Consider the following 22,527-nt stretch of genomic DNA (forward strand, 5'->3'; position numbering starts at 1 on the left):
ATCCACAAAGCCTGGTCTCTGCTTTACTCCGTTGGTGGAGTTCATCAGAAACTTCCTTTGCCCTGGAGTTGAGTTTAGTCAGCTACCTCCTACTCTGTATGTATACAGTTTGCCTACATAGTGTATCATAGGAATCATGTAACTTGAAAACCATTTCTTTCTGTTATGAAATAGCACCTAGTGCAGGATTGTTCTGCAGATCGTTATATTTGTTTATGTTCCTTTTTCTTCCCTTCCCCTTGTCAGTATGTATTTGAATTGAGTTGGACTGCGGAGAGCTAACTTGACATTTTATACTGCTTCATTATGTCCTTCACTGCCAACTTTTATGGCTAAAAGAAACCTTACACAATTAACAGTGTACATAATTGTGACCTTTTTTCATTTTGAAAATGTTTCTGTTTTAAAAACGTATTTATTAGGTATAGTGCTAAACAAATGTTAATAAAAGTAAAAAATAAAGTGTGCCTCATTTTGGCAGAATGGAAGAAACCTATTGAATGAGACGACTACACAGCCTTTTAGTTTGAAAGAGTTTAAATCTGATAGTTTTCCTAAATCCCATAGTAATGAAGGCCCCTCCATTGGCATTTTTCCCCCTGGTGGATGGTTATTCTCAAAAATGGAAAATAAAATGCACCTTGTGAGGTAGGGATTTCATTAAGGATGATGCATGTTGACTATTTAACTTATATGTTGTCTATGGAAAAGAACACCGTACAAGCATTTTACACAATTACTTTTAATGGCGAGACAATCAATCCACTCCAGTCCGCAGAAGTCCATCTTCAGCGGTTGAGAAAGTGCTGTTCAAAACAAATTGTGCAAAAACAAAACTGACTACTTTAATCGATCATCTCGAGGCTGTACTTTTGAGGTCAATGCATTTTGTGATTTAAGACAACACAAGGCGGTGTTCTTTTGGTATACTCAAGTGTACGTGTGTAATAACCTATTATATTACACCCATAAAGAGACAGGAGAGTTTAGTGTTTAGTCCCTTTACAAAAATAAATAACATTAGGAGTGATAATTTATTTTTCACATTCCTATGGAGCCAGATACCTGCCAAAAGGTTGAATGTACATATTGTTAGGATCGTAAGAAAATCCATACTTAAATTGTTAGGATCGTAACAAAAGCCAAGTGTGAAACAAACGTAAACGTGACATTTCATCTGTGAACATACAAACACCATGTTATGACTACGGACTAACATTTTAGGCTTGAACAAATCTTGTGTTGCAATTCTGACATATACAATAATACCTTAAAGAGTTTTGACAGTTTAATCTCGCCAACCAAAAAAAACGTACACCGAACGGCCTGTGAGGAGTGCTACCCAAACAAGTATAACAGAATAAAAAAACGGATGTCAGGGAAACCGGAAAGAGGTATCCTGCACGTTTTTAAGTTAAGTCTCCATTCTCTATTACTTGTAATGCTTCACGGTGGGAACCACACATGCGGAGATCATCCATCACCCACTCTGCATCTCACAAGAACCGGCGGTTGGAACCAAAAATCTCAAATTTGGACTCATCAGACCAAAACACAGATCTCCACCGGCCTAATGTCCATTGCTTGTGTTTCTTGGCCCAAGCAAGTCTCTTCTTCTTATTGGTGTACTTAGGTAGTGGTTTCTTTGCAGCAATTCAACCATGAAGGCCTGATTCACGCAGTCTCCTCTGAAAAGTTGATGTTGAGATGTGTCTGTTACTTGAACTCTGAAGCATTTATTTGGGCTGCAATCTGAGGTGCAGTTAATTGCCGATTTCTGAGGCTGGTAACTCTAATGAACTTGGGGCTTCCTTTCCTGTGGCGATTCTCATGAGAGCCAGTTTCATCATAGCGCTTGATGGTTTTTGCGATTACACTTGAAGAAACTTTAAAAGTTCTTGAAGTGTTCTGGATTGACTGACCTTAAAGTAATAATGGACTGTGGTTTCTCTTTGCTTATTTGAGCGGTTCTTGCCATAATACGGACTTGGTATTTTACCAAATAGGGCCATCTTCTGTATACCACCCCTACCTTGTCACAACACAACTGATTGGCTCAAATGCATTAAGGAAAGAAATTCCACAAATTAACTTTTAATGCACACCTGTTAATTGAAATGCATTCCAAGAGGTTTAATGTCCATTGCTTGTGTTTCTTGGCCCAAGCAAGTCTTTTCGTGTTATTGGTGTCCTTTAGTAGTGGTTTCTTTGCAGCAATTCGACCATGAAGGCCTGATTCACGCAGTCTCCTCTGAACAGTTGATGTTGAGATGTTTTTGTTACTTGAACTCTGAAGCATTTATTTGGACTACAATTTCTGAGGCTGGTAACTCTAATGAATTTATCCTCTGCTGCAGAGACAACTCTGAGTCTTCCTTTCCTGTGCCGGTCCTCATGAGAGCCAGTTTCATCATAGCGCTTAATGGCTTTTGCGACTCCACTAGAAGAAGCTTTTAAAGTTCTTGAAATTTTACAGATTGACTGACCTTCATGTCTTAAAGTAATGATGGACTGTCGTTTCTCTGCTTATTTGAGCTGTTCTTGCCATAATATGATCTTGGTCTTTTACCTAATAGGGCTATCATCTGTATACCACCCCTACCTTGTCACAACACAACTGATTGTCTCAAACGCATTAAGAAGGAAACAATAACACAAATTAACTTAACAAGGCACACCTGTTAATTGAAATGCATTCCAGGTGACTGCCTCATGAAGCTGGTTGAGAGAATGCCAAGAGTGTGCAAAGCTGTCATCAAGGCAAAGGGTGGCTACTTTTTGAAAAATCTCAAATATAAGATATTTTGATTTGTTTAACAACTTTTTGGTTACTATATGATTACATGTGTTATTTCATAGTTTGTCTTCTATTCTACAATATAGAAAATAGTAAAAATAAACAAAAACTCTTGAATGAGTAGGTGTGTCCAAACTTTTGACTGGTAATGTGCCTTGAAATGAACAAGGGAGAGGTTAAATGTAGGCTAAGTCTGGCATAAGCTTATTCCCACACTTCACAATAACTCTGTTGCAGTGGTCTTAGGTAGTCTCCATCCAGGCTATTCCCTCCATCTCAACACTGCTGCCCAGTTGAAGAGCTTGTGATCTCCATGCAGCACCATGAGCCTTCAGAAAAGCAACCCTCAGCCTCAGAAGTTGCCCTTCTGGAGGCATGCAGTCAGAGTCATTATAGCCTAATGTAGGACTATTTGCCTACTAGCCAAATAAAGTGTAGAGCATGCATGATGCGTGCAACTTGTCATTCCAACATATTTTAACATTTAATTAATCCTACATTCAGTTCAGTCAGTATGTCTCTCATTCAGTAATTTGTCTGAGTTGCAATAGGAACTAAATCAAAGAGAATAGAACAGTCTTTTCCATTTGTTTATTCCAAATATTTTTTTTTACAAAATAGTTAAAGCATGTGCAGTGGCTGATAGGAACGTTTTCACTCAGGACAGGTTATGACCAAGACCTAATCAATATTTAGTTTTGTCTTGTTTTGGATATGGATATATCCTCTGCGTGATGGGGTTGTGCATCGCAAATGGCTATAACAAGCCTACATACCGAGTCGGATTCACAAACGCAACAGTCAAAATGCCTAATATACAGTGGAGGAAAAAAGTATTTGATCCCCTGCTGATTTTGTACGTTTGCCCACTTACAAAGAAATGATCAGTCTATCATTTTAATGGTAGGTTTATATGAACAGTGAGAGACAAGAATAACAACAAAAAAATCCAGAAAAACACGTCAAAAATGTTAGGAATTGATTTGCATTTTAATGAGGGAAATAAGTATTTGACCCCCTCTGCAAAACATGACTTAGTACTTGGTGGCAAAACCCTTGTTGGCAATCAGAGGTCAGACGTTTCTTGTAGTTGGCCACCAGGTTTGCATACATCTCAGGAGGGATTATGTCCCACTCCTCTTTGCAGATCTTCTCCAAGTCATTAAGGTTTCGAGGCTGACGTTTGGCAACTCGAACCTTCAGCTCCCTCCACAGATTTTCTATGGGATTACGGTCCGGAGACTGGCTAGGCCACTCCAGGACCTTAATGTGCTTCTTCTTGAGCCACTCCTTTGTTGCCTTGGCCGTGTGTTTTGGGTCATTGTCATGCTGGAATACCCATCCACGACCCATTTTCAATGCCCTGGCTGAGGGAAGGAGGTTCTCACCCAAGATTTGACAGTACATGGCCCCATCAAATGATGCGGTGAAGTTGTCCTGTCCCCTTAGCAGAAAAACACCCCCAAAGCATAATGTTTCCACCTCCATGTTTGACGGTGGAGATGGTGTTCTTGGGGTCATAGGCAGCATTACTCCTCCTCCAAACACAGCGAGTTGAGTTGTTGCCAAAGAGCTCCATTTTGGTCTCATCTGACCACAACACTTTCACCAGTTGTCCTCTGAATCATTCAGATGTTCATTGGCAAACTTCAGACGGGCATGTATATGTATTCTTGAGCAGGGGGACCTTGCGGGCGCTGCAGGATTTCAGTCCTTCACGGCGTGGTGTGTTACCAATTGTTTTCTTGGTGACTATGGTCCCAGCTGCCTTGAGATCATTGACAAGATCCTCCCGTGTAGTTCTGGGCTGATTCCTCACCGTTCTCATGATCATTGCAACTCCACGAGGTGAGATCTTGCATGGAGCCCCAGGCCGAGGGAGATTGACAGTTCTTTTGTGTTTCTTCCATTTGCGAATAATCGCACCAAATGTTGTCACCTTCTCACCAAGCTGCTTGGCGATGGTCTTGTAGCCCATTCCAGCCTTGTGTAGGTCTACAATCTTGTCCCTGACATCCTTGGAGAGCTCTTTGGTCTTGGCCATGGTGGAGAGTTTGGAATCTGATTGATTGATTGCTTCTGTGGACAGGTGTCTTTTATACAGGTAACCAGCTGCGGTTAGGAGCACTCCCTTTAAGAGTGTGCTCCTAATCTCAGCTCGTTACCTGTATAAAAGACACCTGGGAGCCAGAAATCTTTCTGATTGAGAGGGGGTCAAATACTTATTTCCCTCATTAAAATGCAAATCAATTTCTAACATTTTTGACATGTGTTTTTCTCGTTATTCTGTCTCTCACTGTTCAAATAAACCTACCATTAAAATTATAGACTGATCATTTCTTTGTCAGTGGGAAAACGTACAAAATCAGCAGGGGATCAAATACTTTTTTCCCCCACTGTAAGGCCTAAGGTGCTCCAAATACTGGAAAAAGTGTGATTCATTAGGTTACATGATCACCACAAAAGCCCCACGCGGCTATAAAATTAAATTATTCCATTATATAAACACACAACAGCATGGCATATTTAGATAGCGGGCTAGAGTTGCTTGATTGACTAGCTAACTTCGACTAGCTACGTTCGGTTCATGTCCTTTGCCGATGCCACATTACTGACAAAAGTTTGTACGCATAAAAAAGATCTGTAAATGGATATGTAAAGTAAGAATTGAATGTGTAAATGTTAATTCATAATCGTAACATAGGGTTTGTACATTGACAGATCTATTTTAACGTTTAAGTTTCATGTTTCACGCATGGTTTTTCTTACGATCCAAACAATTTACATATGGATTTTCTTACGATCCTAATGATACGCATGTTCAACCTTTTGGCAGGTATATGGCTCCATAGATTGCCCCCCAATCCACCCCACAACAAAGGCTTATTGGCTCTGCTATATCCCTGCTCACAATTTGCGAACAACAATGTGAGATAAAGAGTAATAGGGTGAACTGTGATCTATGCTTCAATACCTTCATTTTACATTACGAGATACAATTGTGTACCTTTACATATGTCCAAGCAACGTTACAGATTATATTTCTAATGATGTACAGTAAATTACAAGCTATACACTTTTAGTCCTAATGGAAATACACAAAAAGTTGAGCTTGAAAGCAATCTAACAGTATTAATACTGGTTCAATGTGACATTACCAAGGCGTATAAATCAGTCCCGAATCAGACAAACCATTCCCAAACCACGACACCAGTGTCATGTCACTTAAAGGCAATGCAAAAAATAAGGAGCAATCACGGTGCCACTTTTGACAGAAAGCATTCATACTATACTAAGGCAGAGAGAGAAAGCGAGACACTGACTGAGGTGCGAGTCAGAGGGAGGAGACCACATTGTCCAAGGTGGCGAGCTTCTAATCTGGTCAGGATAACTGGTGCTTCTCTGAGAGTCGACAGATATGGATAAGGCACATCTGTAGACAGTCCTGGTATCTTGAGCGAGGTAAGCTTGTTTTTGATACAAGTACAACCGATCCCAATTCGCACCTTGGCTCTAACTCTTCGATGTTTGCAGAACTTTAAGGTGTAAACGATAGGATGTTTACATTCCCCACTACACTGTTTATACCTATCCAGACCCCTGCAAACATAGAATAGGTAGGGCCAAGGGAAAGATGTAGGGAGCGAACTGGCACCGACAGAGAGTCTGCTGAGAAAAGTGTGTAGGGCAAGCAGCATCTTGTTATATCCCCCGCTCCATCCAGGTTGGGCTGAACTGAATCCTAACAGGCTATATTTATTGGGGGATGAATGAACCTTGCAGCCCTCCTATGACAAATGGCACTGGCTTCTAGTCACATCAGTGACGCATGCAATTTTTTTCTTCCAGTAACTCCTTGTCTCTGCATACACAAAGCCCAGGCAGGCTTGGCTGCTTTAGAAAGGTATGGAGCACCAGATGTAGCAGCAGCTCTCTTTCAAACAGGTTAATATTCAAGGCCCACCAACATCCATCAATGCCCATTGTTGTTAATGCAGCTGGAAAAAGAGGAGATGATGCCGGATGCCCTCCCCTGTTCTTTCCCAGGACCAGCCACTCTCCTAGGGGCTGTATGGTGGGGGCTTCTCATCGGGGGGGAAGTAAGGGGGAGAGTAGCGTGGAGGGACCAGGGTGGGCCACATGCGGCTGGCCTCTATGTGGCTAGCCCCTGACTGGGAGTCATCAGACAGGCCAGAAGAGTCAGGGAACATCATGCTGGAGCCCTGAGGAGAAGGGAGGGAGAAGATGAGCCGGAGTTAAAACAAGACAGATGACTCGAGTTTGCAGAGTACTCATACTATGATCAAGCAGTAAGGACAGAATCTTAACTTGAAATCCACCAGTGTAACTTGAATTTGTGCATATTTACCATTGACATAAATGCGTGATCTCCTCAAAAGTTTGACTTACCCACACATAGTTCAAGTTAGTCTTCAGTCCTAATGCATTATTTCTGTTAGTTGTGGCTATGTGGGGGATAATGTATGATGGGTATTAGTAGTATATTACCTGCAGGTCGTAGGCAGTGTAGGGTGGCAGGTAGGTGGCAATGTTGTAATTGGGGTTGAACGAGGGGCTGCTGGGAGCTGGAAACACTAAGGTGAAAGGGGCTGCAGGAAGGGGCTCTGATTCAGACAAGTCAGGGGTCAGCATGGGCGTCTGTCCAAAACACAAAGATATAATGAGCAATACTGATACCTGTGGTTCATGGTGTGTGCACGTCACAAAGGGCAACACTAAGGGCCACATATACTGAGAATTTGCATCCGGGGGGGAATACCTGGACTTGTCTAATAATAACCGCTTGCTTTCCTTTTTTTCTGTTGAAAAACGCTTTAAAACGTTATGCTAGGATGTGCCCTAATAAATACAACCCTGCTGCTCGTCTCACCAAGTCCTTGAAACCTCCCAGCACGGCGGCGGTAATGATGCCCAGGAAGAGAGCGGCAATGTTGAGAATGATGACGGACCACAGCAGGTGGTAGAGGTGCACCACGTCCTCGCAGCTCCCCACCTCCGTATACTCATGGTAGCCCCCCATAAGCTCCACACGGCTGGGCCAGTGTGCGGGAGAGGTGGGTGGACGAGATCAGGAAGGAGAACGAGTAAAGACATACAGAAGTAAGAACCACCTTATTGAGATGCAAGGCTAAAGAGAAATGTGTCATGCCTATGACATTCATTGTGTATTTTTGACAGGAAAATGACAGGCAGGCATAAATCCCAAATCAACAACATAGAAATGAACACAAGTGCACCTTTGGTTGTAAAACGGATGACAGTTTCAAATCAAGTTGGAAAGGGGGAACTACTGTAGCTACAGCTACTAGAGAGAGAGAGTTGGGAAACGGGTATGAGGATTGGTCTTCATGTAAGAGTGAGGGCAGGGCATCCAATCATTCCCATGGTGTATTCCAAGCAGGAAGACTTATACACAGCTACTCTTAAAATCAACCACAACAATGTTTCACAAGGGGCTAAAAGAAAGGGACCTACTTCCAAATCATGGACGTTTTCCTAAACTTTTTCAAAACATCTTTATTCGCATGTCCCAAAAGAGGGTGTTCTCTGAAACATAAGCAGTGCTGACCTTTAAAGCAACTAAAAAGACACTAAAACAACAAGTGTATACATTTGAGGCAAAGAAGTAAATAATCAAACAAAATTGAGCTGAGTTTAGCTGCCCCTCAGGCAGAAAAATAATCAAAATAATCCTCTAATGATAGGAATTTGTGAAGGAGGCTTAGCAAACTCACTTGCCACAGTTGTAGAGGTCACAGCAGTAACAGGTATTGGATTTCACACGTAAGTTACAGGTAGCCCGGGCTGCTGTCTGGCAGTGAACCTAGATTTAACACAGATAGTCACTTATGACATGATAATGCATATGGGTCATGCTCTATATTATGTGAAAGTAATGGATTTTCAACTCTAAGGCAACATTTAAACAATTTTAAGTTAACCTTTCAACAAAGTGGTGATATGAGGTCAACAGGAATTAAGTGTGCACTCACATCTTCATAATCAACAGAGGGTTTTGAATTGGCGTGGAAATCACAGCGACCGGCGTAGTAGGGTCTAAGGTCCTGGGGCGCAACACAAAGTCATCATATCCACATTTTATCCTACTGTTTAGGTTTTACACATCAGTAAAGAAACAACAGCAGTAGACCCTAGACCCACTCCAATTTGCATACCGCCCAAACAGATCCACATATGATGCAATTGCTATTGCACTCCACACTGCCCTTTCCCACCTGGACAAAAGGAACACTTATGTGAGAATGCTATTAATTGACTACAGCTCAGCGTTCAACACCATAGTACCCTCAAAGCTCATCACTAAGCTAAGGATCCTGGGACTAAACACCTCCCTCTGCAACTGGATCCTGGACTTCCTGACGGGCTGCCCCCAGGTGGTGAGGGTAGGTAGCAACACATCTGCCACGCTGATCCTCAACACTGGAGCTCCACAGGGGTGCGTGCTCAGTCCCCTCCTGTACTCCCTGTTCACCCACGACTGCATGGCCAGGCACGACTCCAACACCATCATTAAGTTTGCAGACGACACAACAGTGGTAGGGCTGATCACCGACAATGACGAGACAGCCTATAGGGAGGAGGTCAGAGACCTGGCCATGTGGTGCCAGAATAACAACCTATCCCTCAACGTAACCAAGACTAAGGAGATGATTGTGGACTACAGGAAAAGGAGGACCGAGCACGCCCCCATTCTCATCGACGGGGCTGTAGTGGAGCAGGTTGAGAGCTTCAAGTTCCTCACCAACAAACTAGAATGGTCCAAACACACCAAGACAGTCGTGAAGAGGGCACGACAAAGCCTATTCCCCCTCAGGAAACTAAAAAGATTTGGCATGGGTCCTGAGATCCTCAAAAGGTTCTACAGCTGCAACATCGAGAGCATCCTGACTGGTTGCAGCACTGCCTGGTACGGCAGTTGCTCGGCCTCTGACCGCAAGGCACTACAGAGGGTAGTGCGTATGGCCCAGTACATCACTGGGGCTAAGCTGCCTGCCATCCAGGACCTCTACACCAGGCAGTGTCAAAGGAAGGCCCTAAAAATTGTCAAAGACCCCAGCCACCCCAGTCATTGACTGTTCTCTCTACTACCGCATGGCAAGCAGTACCGGAGTGCGAAGTCTAGGACAAAAAGACTTCTCAACAGTTTTCACCCCCAAGCAATAAGACTCCTGAACAGGTAATCAAATGGCTACCCGGACTATTTGCATTGTGTGCCCCCCCAACCCCTCTTTTTACGCTGCTGCTACTCCCTGTTTGTCATATATGCATAGTCACTTTAACTATACATTCATGTACATACTACCTCAATTGGGCCGACCAACCAGTCCTCCCGCACATTGGCTAACCGGGCTATCTGCATTGTGTCCCGCCACCCACCACCCGCCAACCCCTCTTTTACGCTACTGCTACTCTCTTTTCATCATATATGCATAGTCACTTTAACCTGTCTGGGCTAGGGGGCAGTATTTTCACGGCCGGATTAAAAATGTACCAAATTTAAACAGGTTACTACTCTGGCCCAGAAACTAGAATATGCATATTATTAGTAGATTTGGATGGAAAACACTCGGAAGTTTCTAAAACTGTTTGAATGGTGTCTGTGAGTATAACAGAACTCATATGGCAGGCAAAAACCTGAGAAAAATCCAAGCAGGAAGTGAAAAGTCTGAGAATTGTAGTTCTTCTTTTGATTCTCTATCGAAGCTCCAGTGTCTGTGGGGTGACGTTGCACTTCCTAAGGCTTCCATTGGCTGTCTAAAGCCTTCAGAAAGTGGTTTGAGCATTTTCCTGTCACTGGGCAGAGTATAGGAGCTCATTCACTGAGTGGTCTGCCTGGCAACAAAGGGATTGGATATTCTCGGTCCCGCGAGCACGCCCCTCCTTCTTTTTCTTCTTGAATGAATATGCTATTGTCCGGTTGGAATGTTATCGCAATTTTACGTTAAAAATACCATAAAGATTGATTTTAAACAGCGTTTGACATGCTTCTAAGTACGTTAATGGAACATTTTGACTTTTCGGCTCTTGTTCTGCGCTTGGGCGTTACCCTTTGGATAGTGCTCTGAACGCACGAACACAACGGAGGTATTTGGACATAAATATGGATTATTGTATACAAAAACAACATTTCTTGTGGAAGTAGCAGTCCTGGGAGTGCATTCTGACGAAGATCAGCAAAGGTAATACAATATTTCTAATACTAATTCTGAGTTTAGGTTGCCCCGAATTTGGCGGGTGTCTGAATAGCTCGCCGTGATGGCTGAGCTATGTACTCAGAATATTGAAAAATGTGCTTTCTCCGTAAAGCTATTTTAAAATCTGACACAGTGGTTGCATAAAGGAGTAGTCTATCTATAATTCTTAAAAAATTATGTATTTTGTCAATGTTTATGATGAGTATTTTTGTAAATTGATGTGCACATTCACCGGACGTTTTGGTGGGAATACATTTTCTGAATATCATGCGCCAATGTAAAATGCTGTTTTTGGATATAAACATTAACTTTATCGAACAAAACATACATGTATTGTGTAACATAATGCCCTAGGAGTGTCATCTGATGAAGATCGTCAAAGGTTAGTGCTTCATTTAGCTGTGTTTTATTGACACATGTCCTTGCTTGGAAAATGGCTGTGTGATTATTTTGGGCTATGTACTCTCCTAACATAATCTAATGTTTTGCTTTCGCTGTAAAGCCTTTTTGAAATCGGACAATGTGGTTAGATTAACGAGAAGTGTATCTTTTAAAATGGTGTAAAATAGTCGTATGTTTGAGAAATTATGACATTTTTTATTTTTTTATTTTTTCTGCCCTGAAATTTCACTGGCTGTGTCCCGCAGGTGGGACGCTAGCGTCCCAACTAGCCCATAGAAGTTAACCATATCTACATGTACATACTACCTCGATCAGCCTGACTAACCGGTGTCTGGATGTAGCCTCGCTACTTTTATAGCCTCGCTACTGTATATAGCCTGTCTTTTTACTGTTGTTTTATTTCTTTACTTACCTATTGTTCACCTAATACCTTTTTTCCACTATTGGTTAGAGCCTGTAAGTAAGCATTTCACTGTAAGGTCTACACCGGTTGTATTCGGCGCACGTGACAAATAAACCACACCAGCAGAATACACTCCAACAACACAAGATGCAAATGAACTTGTATCATAATCTATACGTAAGTAACCTGTATGTAAATAATAATTTCTCATGGAAAATTGAAAAGGTACAAAACAATGGTATAATCAAGTGGCAATGGTCAGATTATATATTAAATCCGTTATTGGTGTGGTTACTATGTAATAACACTGAAACATTGACATTCCATATGACTGCATGGTATCCTGTGCATCTGTCTTCTGTATGTTTGCTGCTTAGAACTTGGCTTACTCGCTGTGTTTGTTACTGGTACTCACAATGTGTCTTGCTGCAAACACCCCATCCACAATGGCACAGCAGAAGGCAGCCACCACTCCAAAACTGATGAACATAATGGACGCCACCAGCTGGAAGACACACAAAGAGTGACAAGAGAAACAAAGTGCTTTCCACTCAGACCTTTGTCTTATCTTCCATAGCAAAGTCAAATCAGGGGGAATATTCTCATTCCATGAATAAATCATTGTGTTGTTCTGCATCTAATGCTGTACATTTATTTATTTTATATGATGTATTACCTACTACATTATGTATTGAAGTTGTAATATGATTAATTTAATGTGGCATTGTAGCTGTTGCAGGTGCCCTATGATAGTGTGTGCATGACTACATGAGGTGAGTGTGTATATAAGTACACATGATGTAAGCCAAGTCACTGAGAATGTAGCCTGCGTGAGTATGAATGTTCCCGGCGAGGGGAGGTAGAGGGCAACAATGATAGAGTGCTCTGGCTGTCACCTTGGTGCCTGCACCACATCTGGAAAGGTACCCAGCTCTTTTCAGTCCCTTCCACTCCTCAGAGAAAGACAGCACGTATTCAATTACACAACAATTTCTACATTTTATCCATTTAGCAGACGGTCTTATCCAGAGCGACTTACAGGAGCAGTTAGGGTTAACTGCATAGCTCAAGGGCACATGGACAGATTTTGACCCGAGTTGGCTCAGGGATTTGAACCAGCAACCTTTCGGGTTACTGGCCCAACGCTCTTAACTGCTAGGCTACCTGCCACCCACAACACCCTGCAGCCCTCCCTGGAAAAAGAGGATAGGAGGGAAGCAGTAGCCAGTGACACAACACATTCAACAGCTACCAGCAAATGCAGGGACTTGTGTCTGAGCCAAGATTCCTTCCATGGCAATATATTCCATCTATGCTTACTAAATATGTTGATGTGTATGTGGCAACATCAACAAAAATATTTCTAAATGTTGACATCTAAAATCATGCATACATGAGTGGATGTGGATGGTGCAAAATGAAACATTTGTATGTTGTTGGTTTTTTGCAACAGCTCCACTGGGGAGTAGCTACGCCCCTGGCAACACCCCATGGCTCTCATCTGCAGTTCCGTCCATACATTCCTGCGTGGACATCTGTCCCCCTCTTACACATGTTTATTTCTGGCTGAATCTCGCAAGAAGCCCTAAGATACATGTTCTGACACTCATGCTAAAATCCCTGTGAGCCAACTGTGACATTCTGCTAGAGAAGGTAGCAGTGTTTCTGTGCCCATGCCACATGAAGACCACAATTTGGGCGTAGTCTATCAATGTCAAGTGATTGTAGCTTGACGAATTTAATTGGGTTATTGGCGGTGTTCGTCTGCAGAGAACTATAGAGGTGTGGCATCGAAACTAATATGGAAGCGCAGGCGTAATATAAATACTCTTACCATCTGCCTCTTATCTTCTATCAAATGGGCTCCGATGATTCCGAGAAAGGAGCCTAAGCCCAGCTGAAAAAAGAGCACAATGTTAGGTCACCAGTCGAACCGGACTAAATGGGAAATTCATTTGAACGGTAATAAAGACCAACAGCAAATAGAACACAACACTTCACTTCTGTTGACTCATTCAGGATCAGGAAATGGTCCTTCTATTTAGTTCACCCAAATTACTTTTCCCCGGAAATAATCAATCCCAATTATTGTGATAGAAAATGACCAAGTTCAAATTCTGTAGAAATGTTTCCTTGACCTAAGTGTAGCACATGTGAAATGTGGATGTGAAACTTACTCCTCAGCCTGAAGTGTCCCCACCTGCGCCAATAAATAGCTAGATATTCGTGCGGCACTGACTGGTAAGACGCTTCAGGAGAGCAAGGCAGAGGTCTCGAGTTCGTGCCAGGTATGGGCTGAATTGGAAGGAAGTGGTACTCGCTAAAGGCCTTTGCAGACTGTATGATTTTAGCCTAATTTATGCCATGATTTTGACTTCTCAGACCACGTTGTGGGCAAATTCTTAGGTCGTAAACAATCGTTGTACGTCTTGGCTTGTTCAGTGTGACAGGGTCTAGGTCTGATTAAGTACCGACAAAGTTCTAGTAGCATCCAACTTTTTTGCCTTTATCGTGTAGATGCAGAAAGATGCAGAATCACCTGGCCAAGTGCATAAAGTTCCCTCAGTGCTCACAACAAACAACCTCTGACAAAAGTCCCTCTACCTATATTTGAGGTGAAAATGATGAATCAGATACCTTATTGATAGCAACAGCTCACAGTCCTCCTGGAATCAGATTTATTTTGGACTCAATGGAGGAACGTAGTCAGAGAAATGCTGATGGTCTTGCTCGAGTTGTGTATGCAACTGGTTCACCTCTGATGCTCACAGGCAATGTCCAGCATACACCCCTCCAACCAGACATGCTTTATCTACTCATTTGCTGGATGCAGAGTTCAACAGAGTTCAAGTGAAGGTCAAGCAAATCATAGAGAAAGCAGACTGTATTGCATTCATCTCTGATGGGTGGTAAAATGTTTGTGGGCAAGGAATAATTAACTACATCTCCACCCCTCAACCAGTATTCTACAAGAGCACAGACACAAGGGACAACAGACACACCGGTCTCTACATTGCATATGAGCTGAAGGCAGTCATCAATGACCTTGGACCACAGAAGGTATTTGCACTTGTGACAGACAATGCTGTGAACATGAAGGCTGCTTGGTATAAAGTGGAGGAGTCCTACCTCACATCACACCCATTGGCTGTGCTGCTAATGCATTGAATCTGCTCCTCAAGGACATCATGGCACTGAAAACAATGGATACACTCTACAAGAGAGCCAAGGAAATGGTTAGGTATGTAAAGGGTCATCAAGTTATAGCAGCAATCTACCTCACCAAGCAAAGTGAGAAGAATAAGAGCACCACATTGAAGCTGCCCAGCAACATCCATTGGAATGGTGTTATCATCATGTTTGATAGTCTCCTGAGGGGAAGGAGTCTCTCCAAGAAATGGCCATAATATCACAGTCTGCCGATATGGACAGCCCCATCAAGAGGATCCTCCTGGATTATGTATTTTGGGAGAGAGTGGTAAGCAGCCTGAAACCTATAGCAGTAGCCATTGATGGATTGAAAGAGACAATGCCATCCTGTCTGATGTTCAGACTCTGCTTTCAGATGTAAGAGAAGAAATCCGTACTGCCCTGCCCACTTCACTGTTGCTCCAAGCAGAGTTAACTGCAGTTCTGGAATACATCAAAAAGCGTGAAGACTTCTGCCTGAAGCCCATACACTCTGCAGCGTACATGTTGGACCTCAAGTATGCTGGCAAGAGCATCCTGTCTGGTGCAGAGAACAACAAGGCCTATGGTGTCATTACTACCGTGTCTCGCCACCTTGGCCTGGATGAGGGCAAGGTTCTTGGCAGTCTGGCGAAGTACACTTCCAAGTAAGGGTTTTGGGATGGAGAAGCCAACATATCTCATCAGCCACCTGGTGGAAGGGACTTTGTGAATCTGAGGCTCTTTCCCCTGTTGCCTCCATCATCCTCCAAATCCAACCAACATCAGCCGCCTCAGAGCGCAACCGGTCCTTGTTTGGGAACACACACACCAAAGCACGCAACAGGCTGACCAATACAAGGGTTGAAAAATTGGTGGCCATCCGGGCTTTTTGGTGGCCGTCCGGGCTTTTTGAGCCTGACAATGAGACATCCTCAACGAGGTTGGAAAATTATAGTGAAGATGAAGCCTCAGAGTTTGATGTTCAAGAGGTGGACATTGAGGAGGTCCAGGGAGAAGACATGGAAGCCTGAGAGGAAGACAACGAAAGCTTTAGTTTCTAGACTATAATTTTACAGATGTATGTTGAAAACATTTTTGGGAGATGCAATGGATCATTGGGGATCATTCAAAATTCCCTTTCTTTTGTTGTTCAGTGAAATCATCCCATGAAGAGTCAGCTCATTTAATTAAAGTTCAATTCGTAACATTTTTTATTTTATATATATCTATTGGAAGGACTTAATCATTTGTAATTATGTCTACTTATGATGAGGTAAAGGGTTTATGTTTCTGTCTCCATATGATATGGTAAATATATCCAATGCAAAGAATATCTACATTTTAAATTGTATTCATACACTGCTCAAAAAAATAAAGGGAACTTAAACACTTAAACAACACAATGTAACTCCAAGTCAATCACACTTCTGTGAAATCAAACTGTCCACTTAGGAAGCCACACTGATTGACAATACATTTCACATGCTGTTGTGCAAATGGAATAGACAACAGGTGGAAATTATAGGCAATTAGCAAGACCCCCAATAAAGGAGTGGTTCTGCAGCTGGTGACCACAGACCACTTCTCAGTTCCTATGCTTCCTGGCTGATGTTTTGGTCACTTTTGAATGCTGCCGGTGCTTTCACTCTAGTGGTAGCATGAGACGGAGTCTACAACCCACACAAGTGGCTCAGGTAGTGCAGCTCATCCAGGATGGCACATCAATGCGAGCTGTGGCAAGAAAGTTTGCTGTGTCTGTCAGCGTAGTGTCCAGAACATGGAGGCGCTACCAGGAGACAGGCCAGTACATCAGGAGACGTGGAGGAGGCCGTAGGAGGGCAACAACCCAGCAGCAGGACTGCTACCTCCGCCTTTGTGCAAGGAGGAGCAGGAGAAGCACTGCCAGCGCCCTGCAAAATGACCTCCAGCAGGCCACAAATGTGCATGTGTCTGCTCAAACGGTCAGAAACAGACTCCATGAGGGTGGTATGAGGGCCCGACGTCCACAGGTGGGGGTTGTGCTTACAGCCCAACACCGTGCAGGACGTTTGGCATTTGCCAGAGAACACCAAGATTCGCAAATTCGCCACTGGCGCCCTGTGCTCTTCACAGATGAAAGCAGGTTCACACTGAGCACATGTGACAGACGTGACAGAGTCTGGAGACGCCGAGGAGAACGTTCTGCTGCCTGCAACATCCGCCAGCATGACCGGTTTGGCGGTGGGTCAGTCATGGTGTGGGGTGGCATTTCTTTGGGGGGCCGCACAGCCCTCCATATGCTTGCCAGAGGTAGCCTGACTGCCATTAGGTACCGAGATGAGATCCTCAGACCCCTTGTGAGACCATATGCTGGTGCGGTTGGCCCTGGGTTCCTCCTAATGCAAGACAATGCTAGACCTCATGTGGCTGGAGTGTGTCAGCAGTTCCTGCAAGAGGAAGGCATTGATGCTATGGACTGACCCGCCCGTTCCCCAGACCTGAATCCAATTGAGCACATCTGGGACATCATGTCTCGCTCCATCCACCAATGCCACGTTGCACCACAGACTGTCCAGGAGTTGGCGGATGCTTTAGTCCAGGTCTGGGAGGAGATCCCTCAGGAGACCATCCGCCACCTCATCAGGAGCATGCCCAGGCATTGTAGGGAGGCACGTGGAGGCCACACACACTACTGAGCCTCATTTTGACTTGTTTTAAGGACATTACATCAAAGTTGGATCAGCCTGTAGTGTGGTTTTCCACTTTAATTTTGAGTGTGACTTCAAATCCAGACCTCCATGGGTTGATAAATTGGATTTCCATTGATTATTTTTGTGTGATTTTGTTGTCAGCACATTGAACTATGTAAAAAAAACAGTATTTAATAAGATTATTTCATTCATTCAGATCTAGGATGTGTTATTTTATTGTTCCCTTTATTTTTTTGAGCAGTGTATTAATTTGCATATATTTCTGTTAATTCCCATATTTTTGCTACAGAAAGTTTCCACCTCTGAATATTCCCCAAAATGTATAACCCTAAATCCAACCAATTCAGATCTGTGATTACTTCAAGGAAAGGAAGGACTTCAGGAAACAGCAGAGGGAGCACCCCCCTATCCACATTGATGGGACAGTAGTGGAGAAGGTGGAAAGTTTTAAGTTCCTCGGCGTACACATCACGGACAAACTGAAATGGTCCACCCACACAGACAGCATGGGGAAGAAGGCACAACAGCACCTCTTCAACCTCAGGAGGCTGAAGAAATGTAGCTTACAGATGCACAATCGAGAGCATCCTGTCGGGCTGTATCACCGCCTGGTACGGCAACTGCTCCGCCCACAATCGTAAAGCTCTCCAGAGGGTAGTGAGGTCTGCACGACGCATCACCGGGGGCAAACTACATGCCCTCCATGACACCTACAGCACCCGATGTCACAGGAAGGCCAAAAAGATCATCAAGGACAACAACCACCCGAGCCACTGCCTGTTCACCCCGCTATCATCCAGAAGGCGAGGTCAGTACAGATGCATCGAAGCTGGAACCGAGAGACTGAAAAACAGCTTCTATCTCAAGGCCATCAGACTGTTAAACAGCCATCACTAACATTGAGTGGCTGCTGCCAACATACTGACTCAAATCTCTAGCCACTTTAATAATTAATAATTGGATGTAATAAATGTATCACTAGTCACTTAAACAATGCCACTTTATATAATGTTTACATACCCTACATTACTCATCTCATATGTATATACTGTACTCTATACCATCTACTGCATCTTGCCTATGCCGTTCGGCCATCGCAGATCCATATATTTATATGTACATATTCTTATTCATTCCTTTACACTTGTGTGTATGAGGTAGTTGTTGTGAAATTGTTAGATATTACTGCACGGTCGGAACTAGAAGCACAAGCATTTCACTACACTCGCATTAACATCTGCTAACCATGTGTATGTGACCAATAAAATTTGATTTGGATTTGGATGCATTTCTGAAGTATTTAAACAGGGCCCATATCTATGATCGTGGCATTGATCTCCCAGTAAGAATGATGTAATGAAAGTACAACCAGTCTCAGCTCGATTCATACAAGTCTCACAATAACATTTTTCTTGATCTATACTAGTTAAGATTGTTCTTCAATACCTGCCCTATTCTTGTAACTGAAATGTGATTCACTGGTCTTTCTTCAGATGAATAACCATATATTATTTATTCTTAGAGACAACCTAGTCATCATGCACACTGAATATAATAGAGGAACTTTATTTTTCCTGTTAGGGAGCTTATTTTTTATAGAATATCATGTCTATAGGATCAACACAGTTGCTTTCTCCTGAGGCAGAATGCTGAGGTTTATATAGATGGGGTCTCTGAAGCCACTTTATAGGTGATCACATATATTTTAGCCTTTAATGACAACAATGCTAAATAATGAATGTGGGGAAAAATCCTCCTTCTGGGAGACCATCATTAATTAGCACTCAAAATTAGGTAAAATACAGCTTACATCAGCCAGAAGATATTACCCTTGATTGTATGTGTCACGTCCTGACCATAGAGAGCTCGTATTTTCTATGGTAGAGTAGGTCAGGGCGTGACTGGGGGGTTTTGTCTAGTTTATTTATTTCTATGTTTGGTTCTAGTTTCTTTTTTCTATGTTGGGTTTTTGTCTAGTTTACATTTTCTATGTTGTGTTCTAGGCTCTTTTTTCTAAATTGGGGATCATATTTAAGTTGTTGTTTTTCCCACTAGTGTTTGTGGGAGATTATTTTGAGTTTATGCAGGTAGCACCTCTTCGTCACGGTTTGTTGTTTTTGTTTATTGTCTGTCTTGCATAGTTTCACATAGAAATAAAGATGTGGAACGATACGCACGCTGCGCCTTGGTCTCTTTCATACGACATCCGTGACAGTATGGAATACCCTTTCGGTAACACTTTACCTAAAGTCTGCAGGTATAACACGCTTTAGAGTAGAATAGAATAGTAAATAATAACTTAATTTTTCATGTGAGGAAATGTCTTGTTTATAACTTGTTATTATATTATATAAGCATGTGTGAATGTATAAGCATGTATGAATCTTTATAATGTATTATAATAATCAAACTTATAATAAGGTATGTCTCTCTAAGTATCAACATTTCAACTGACTCGAAATGGCTAGTATTTAGTCAGGATCGAGATGATTATAAGACATTACAAGAGGGTCATATACTCATGACAAGTCTTGCGATGCATTATAACTGCATCATAATGCATTCGTAGTGTTACCCTCTTTTCATTGAGATATGACATATCTCTAAGACAGTAAGATGTTAGACTGCTACTTACGAGGATTCCTGGGTAGTAGCCACTGACGGTGATGTTCTGTGTCCTGGTGGTGGCTGCCAGTCCAAAGACAAGGATGAGCACAGACAGAATGAGCAACATCACAGTGACCATGATGGACTTCTGTTTCCTCTTCTTGAATGATCCTGGAAGACATACACAGCGTTAGACAATATACTTGTATATCCATTCAATATACAGATCATTTAACAGATCATCATTACAGTTTTTGCTACTGAAAGTGTTCCTGAAAACTTAACTCCTGCCATGGAACATTTTGGTTGGATTGTATGAACAGTAGACTAATGAACAAAGTACTAAAATATATTTGGACTGTAGTATCCCTGTGTTAGTCATTACGCACACCTCTTCAATGGATAGGGTAATATCAACAGGAGTGTGTTTTGGTTAGCTGGGTCATTCCGCCAATTAAGTGCCTTTCGACATTTACATTTACGTCATTTAGCAGATGCTCTTATCCAGAGCAACTTACACATTTTTTGAGTAGTGTTACTTAAAAAGTTTTAATAATAGGAATTTTGTAGTGGACTTCAGAGGTTTTGCTTGTTATAAATGACACAACATTAACTCTCTCACTAGAGGATTGTACAATATAATAACACTATTAAAAGTGTTAAACCTGCCACAGTTTAAGTAACAAGCTGAGGGATGGGGCTGGAGAAATGCAACCACTCAAATCCATAGACTACGCTGTGAATGCAAGGACTGATCATCTATGGCAGTGGTTCCCAAACATTTTATAGTCCCGTACCCCTTCAAACATTCAACCTCCAGCTGCGTACAACCTTCTAGCACCAGTGTCAGCGCACTCTCAAATTTTTTATTTTTTGCCATCATTGTAAGCCTGCCACACACACACACACACACACACACACACACACACACACACTATACGATACATTTATTAAACATAAGAATGAGTATGAGTTTGTGTTACAACCCGGCTCGTGGAAAGTGACAGAGCTCTTATAGGACCTGGGCACAAATAATAATATAATAATAATCATTAATCTTGCTCTTTATTTAGCCATCTTAAAAATAAAACCTTATTTGTTCATCAACAACTGTGAATAACTCATCACAGGTCAATGAGAAGGGTGTGCTTGAAAGGATGCACATAACTCTGCAATGTTGGGTTGTATTGGAGAGACTCAGTCTGTGAGACACCTAAGAGACGCCTAAGACAGCGCTAAGGGAGACAGGACGGACAGCTGATTGTCCTCGCAGTGGCAGACCACGAGTAACAACACCTGCACAGGATCGGTGTGAGAATGACACAAATATTAATTTTCACAAAGTCTGCTGCCTCAGTTTGAATGATGGCAATTTGCATATACTCCAGAATGTTATGAAGAGTGATCAGATGAATTGCAATTAATTGCAAAGTCCCTCTTTGCCATACAAATTAACTTAATCGCAAAAAAAAAACATTTCCACTGCATTTCAGCCCTGCCACAAAAGGACCAGCTGACATCATGTCAGTGATTCTTTCGTTAACACAGGTGTGAGTGTTGATGAGGACAAGGCTGAAGATCACTCTGTCATGCTGATTGAGTTCGAATAACAGACTGGAAGCTTCAAAAGGAGGGTGGTGCTTGAAATCATTGTTCTTCCTCTGTCAAACATGGTTACCTGCAAGGAAACACGTGCCGTCATCATTGCTATGCACAAAAAATGGCTTCACAGGCAAGAATATTGCTGCCAGTAAGATTGCTCCTAAATCAACCATTTATCGGATCATCAAGAACTTCTAGGAGAGCGGTTCAATTGTTGTGAAGAAGGCTTCAGGGCGCCCAAGAAAGTCCAGCAAGCGCAAGGACCGTCTCCTAAAGTTGATTCAGCTGCGGGATTGGGGAACCACCAGTACAGAGCTTGCTCAGGAATGGCAGCAGGCAGGTGTGAGTGCATCTGCACGCACAGTGAGGCAAAGACTTTTGGAGGATGGCCTGGTGTCAAGAAGGGCAACAAAGGAGTCACTTCTCTCCAGGAAAAACATCAGGGACAGACTGATATTCTGCAAAAGGTACAGGGATTGGACTGCTGAGGACTGGGGTAAAGTCATTTTCTCTGATGAATCCCCTTTCCGATTGTTTGGGGCATCCGGAAAAAAGCTTGTCCGGAGAAGACAAGGTGAGCGCTACCATCAGTCCTGTGTCATGCCAACAGTAAAGCAT

The 22,527-nt window shown here is 42.7% G+C and overlaps 1 protein-coding gene across 4 annotated transcripts in view; it reads right to left on the reverse strand.

The window, feature by feature from the left end:
• Nucleotides 1-5,751: 5,751 nt before the first annotated feature.
• Nucleotides 5,752-22,527, reverse strand: part of tmem255a (transmembrane protein 255A) — a 28,157-nt gene continuing 11,381 nt past the window's right edge. Inside the window, exons 2-10 of one of the 4 annotated variants that reach the window (XM_029770643.1) lie at nt 20,336-20,478; nt 13,674-13,736; nt 12,736-12,789; nt 12,255-12,344; nt 8,812-8,883; nt 8,554-8,642; nt 7,689-7,887; nt 7,307-7,456; nt 5,752-7,020 (exon numbers count right to left, since the gene is read on the reverse strand). In XM_029770643.1, coding sequence (XP_029626503.1) covers nt 6,859-7,020; nt 7,307-7,456; nt 7,689-7,887; nt 8,554-8,642; nt 8,812-8,883; nt 12,255-12,344; nt 12,736-12,789; nt 13,674-13,736; nt 20,336-20,478 — 1,022 coding nt within the window. In that variant the 3' untranslated portion in view covers nt 5,752-6,858. Of the gene's footprint in view, nt 7,021-7,306; nt 7,457-7,688; nt 7,888-8,553; nt 8,643-8,811; nt 8,884-12,254; nt 12,345-12,735; nt 12,793-13,673; nt 13,737-20,335; nt 20,479-22,527 lie in introns of all 4 variants that reach the window. The other 3 variants (XM_029770644.1, XM_029770642.1, XM_029770645.1) reach the window with 3 other exon arrangements.

This window comes from Salmo trutta, chromosome 13 (genome assembly GCF_901001165.1).
Source record: "Salmo trutta chromosome 13, fSalTru1.1, whole genome shotgun sequence".
Classification (NCBI taxonomy): Eukaryota; Metazoa; Chordata; class Actinopteri; order Salmoniformes; family Salmonidae; genus Salmo; species Salmo trutta.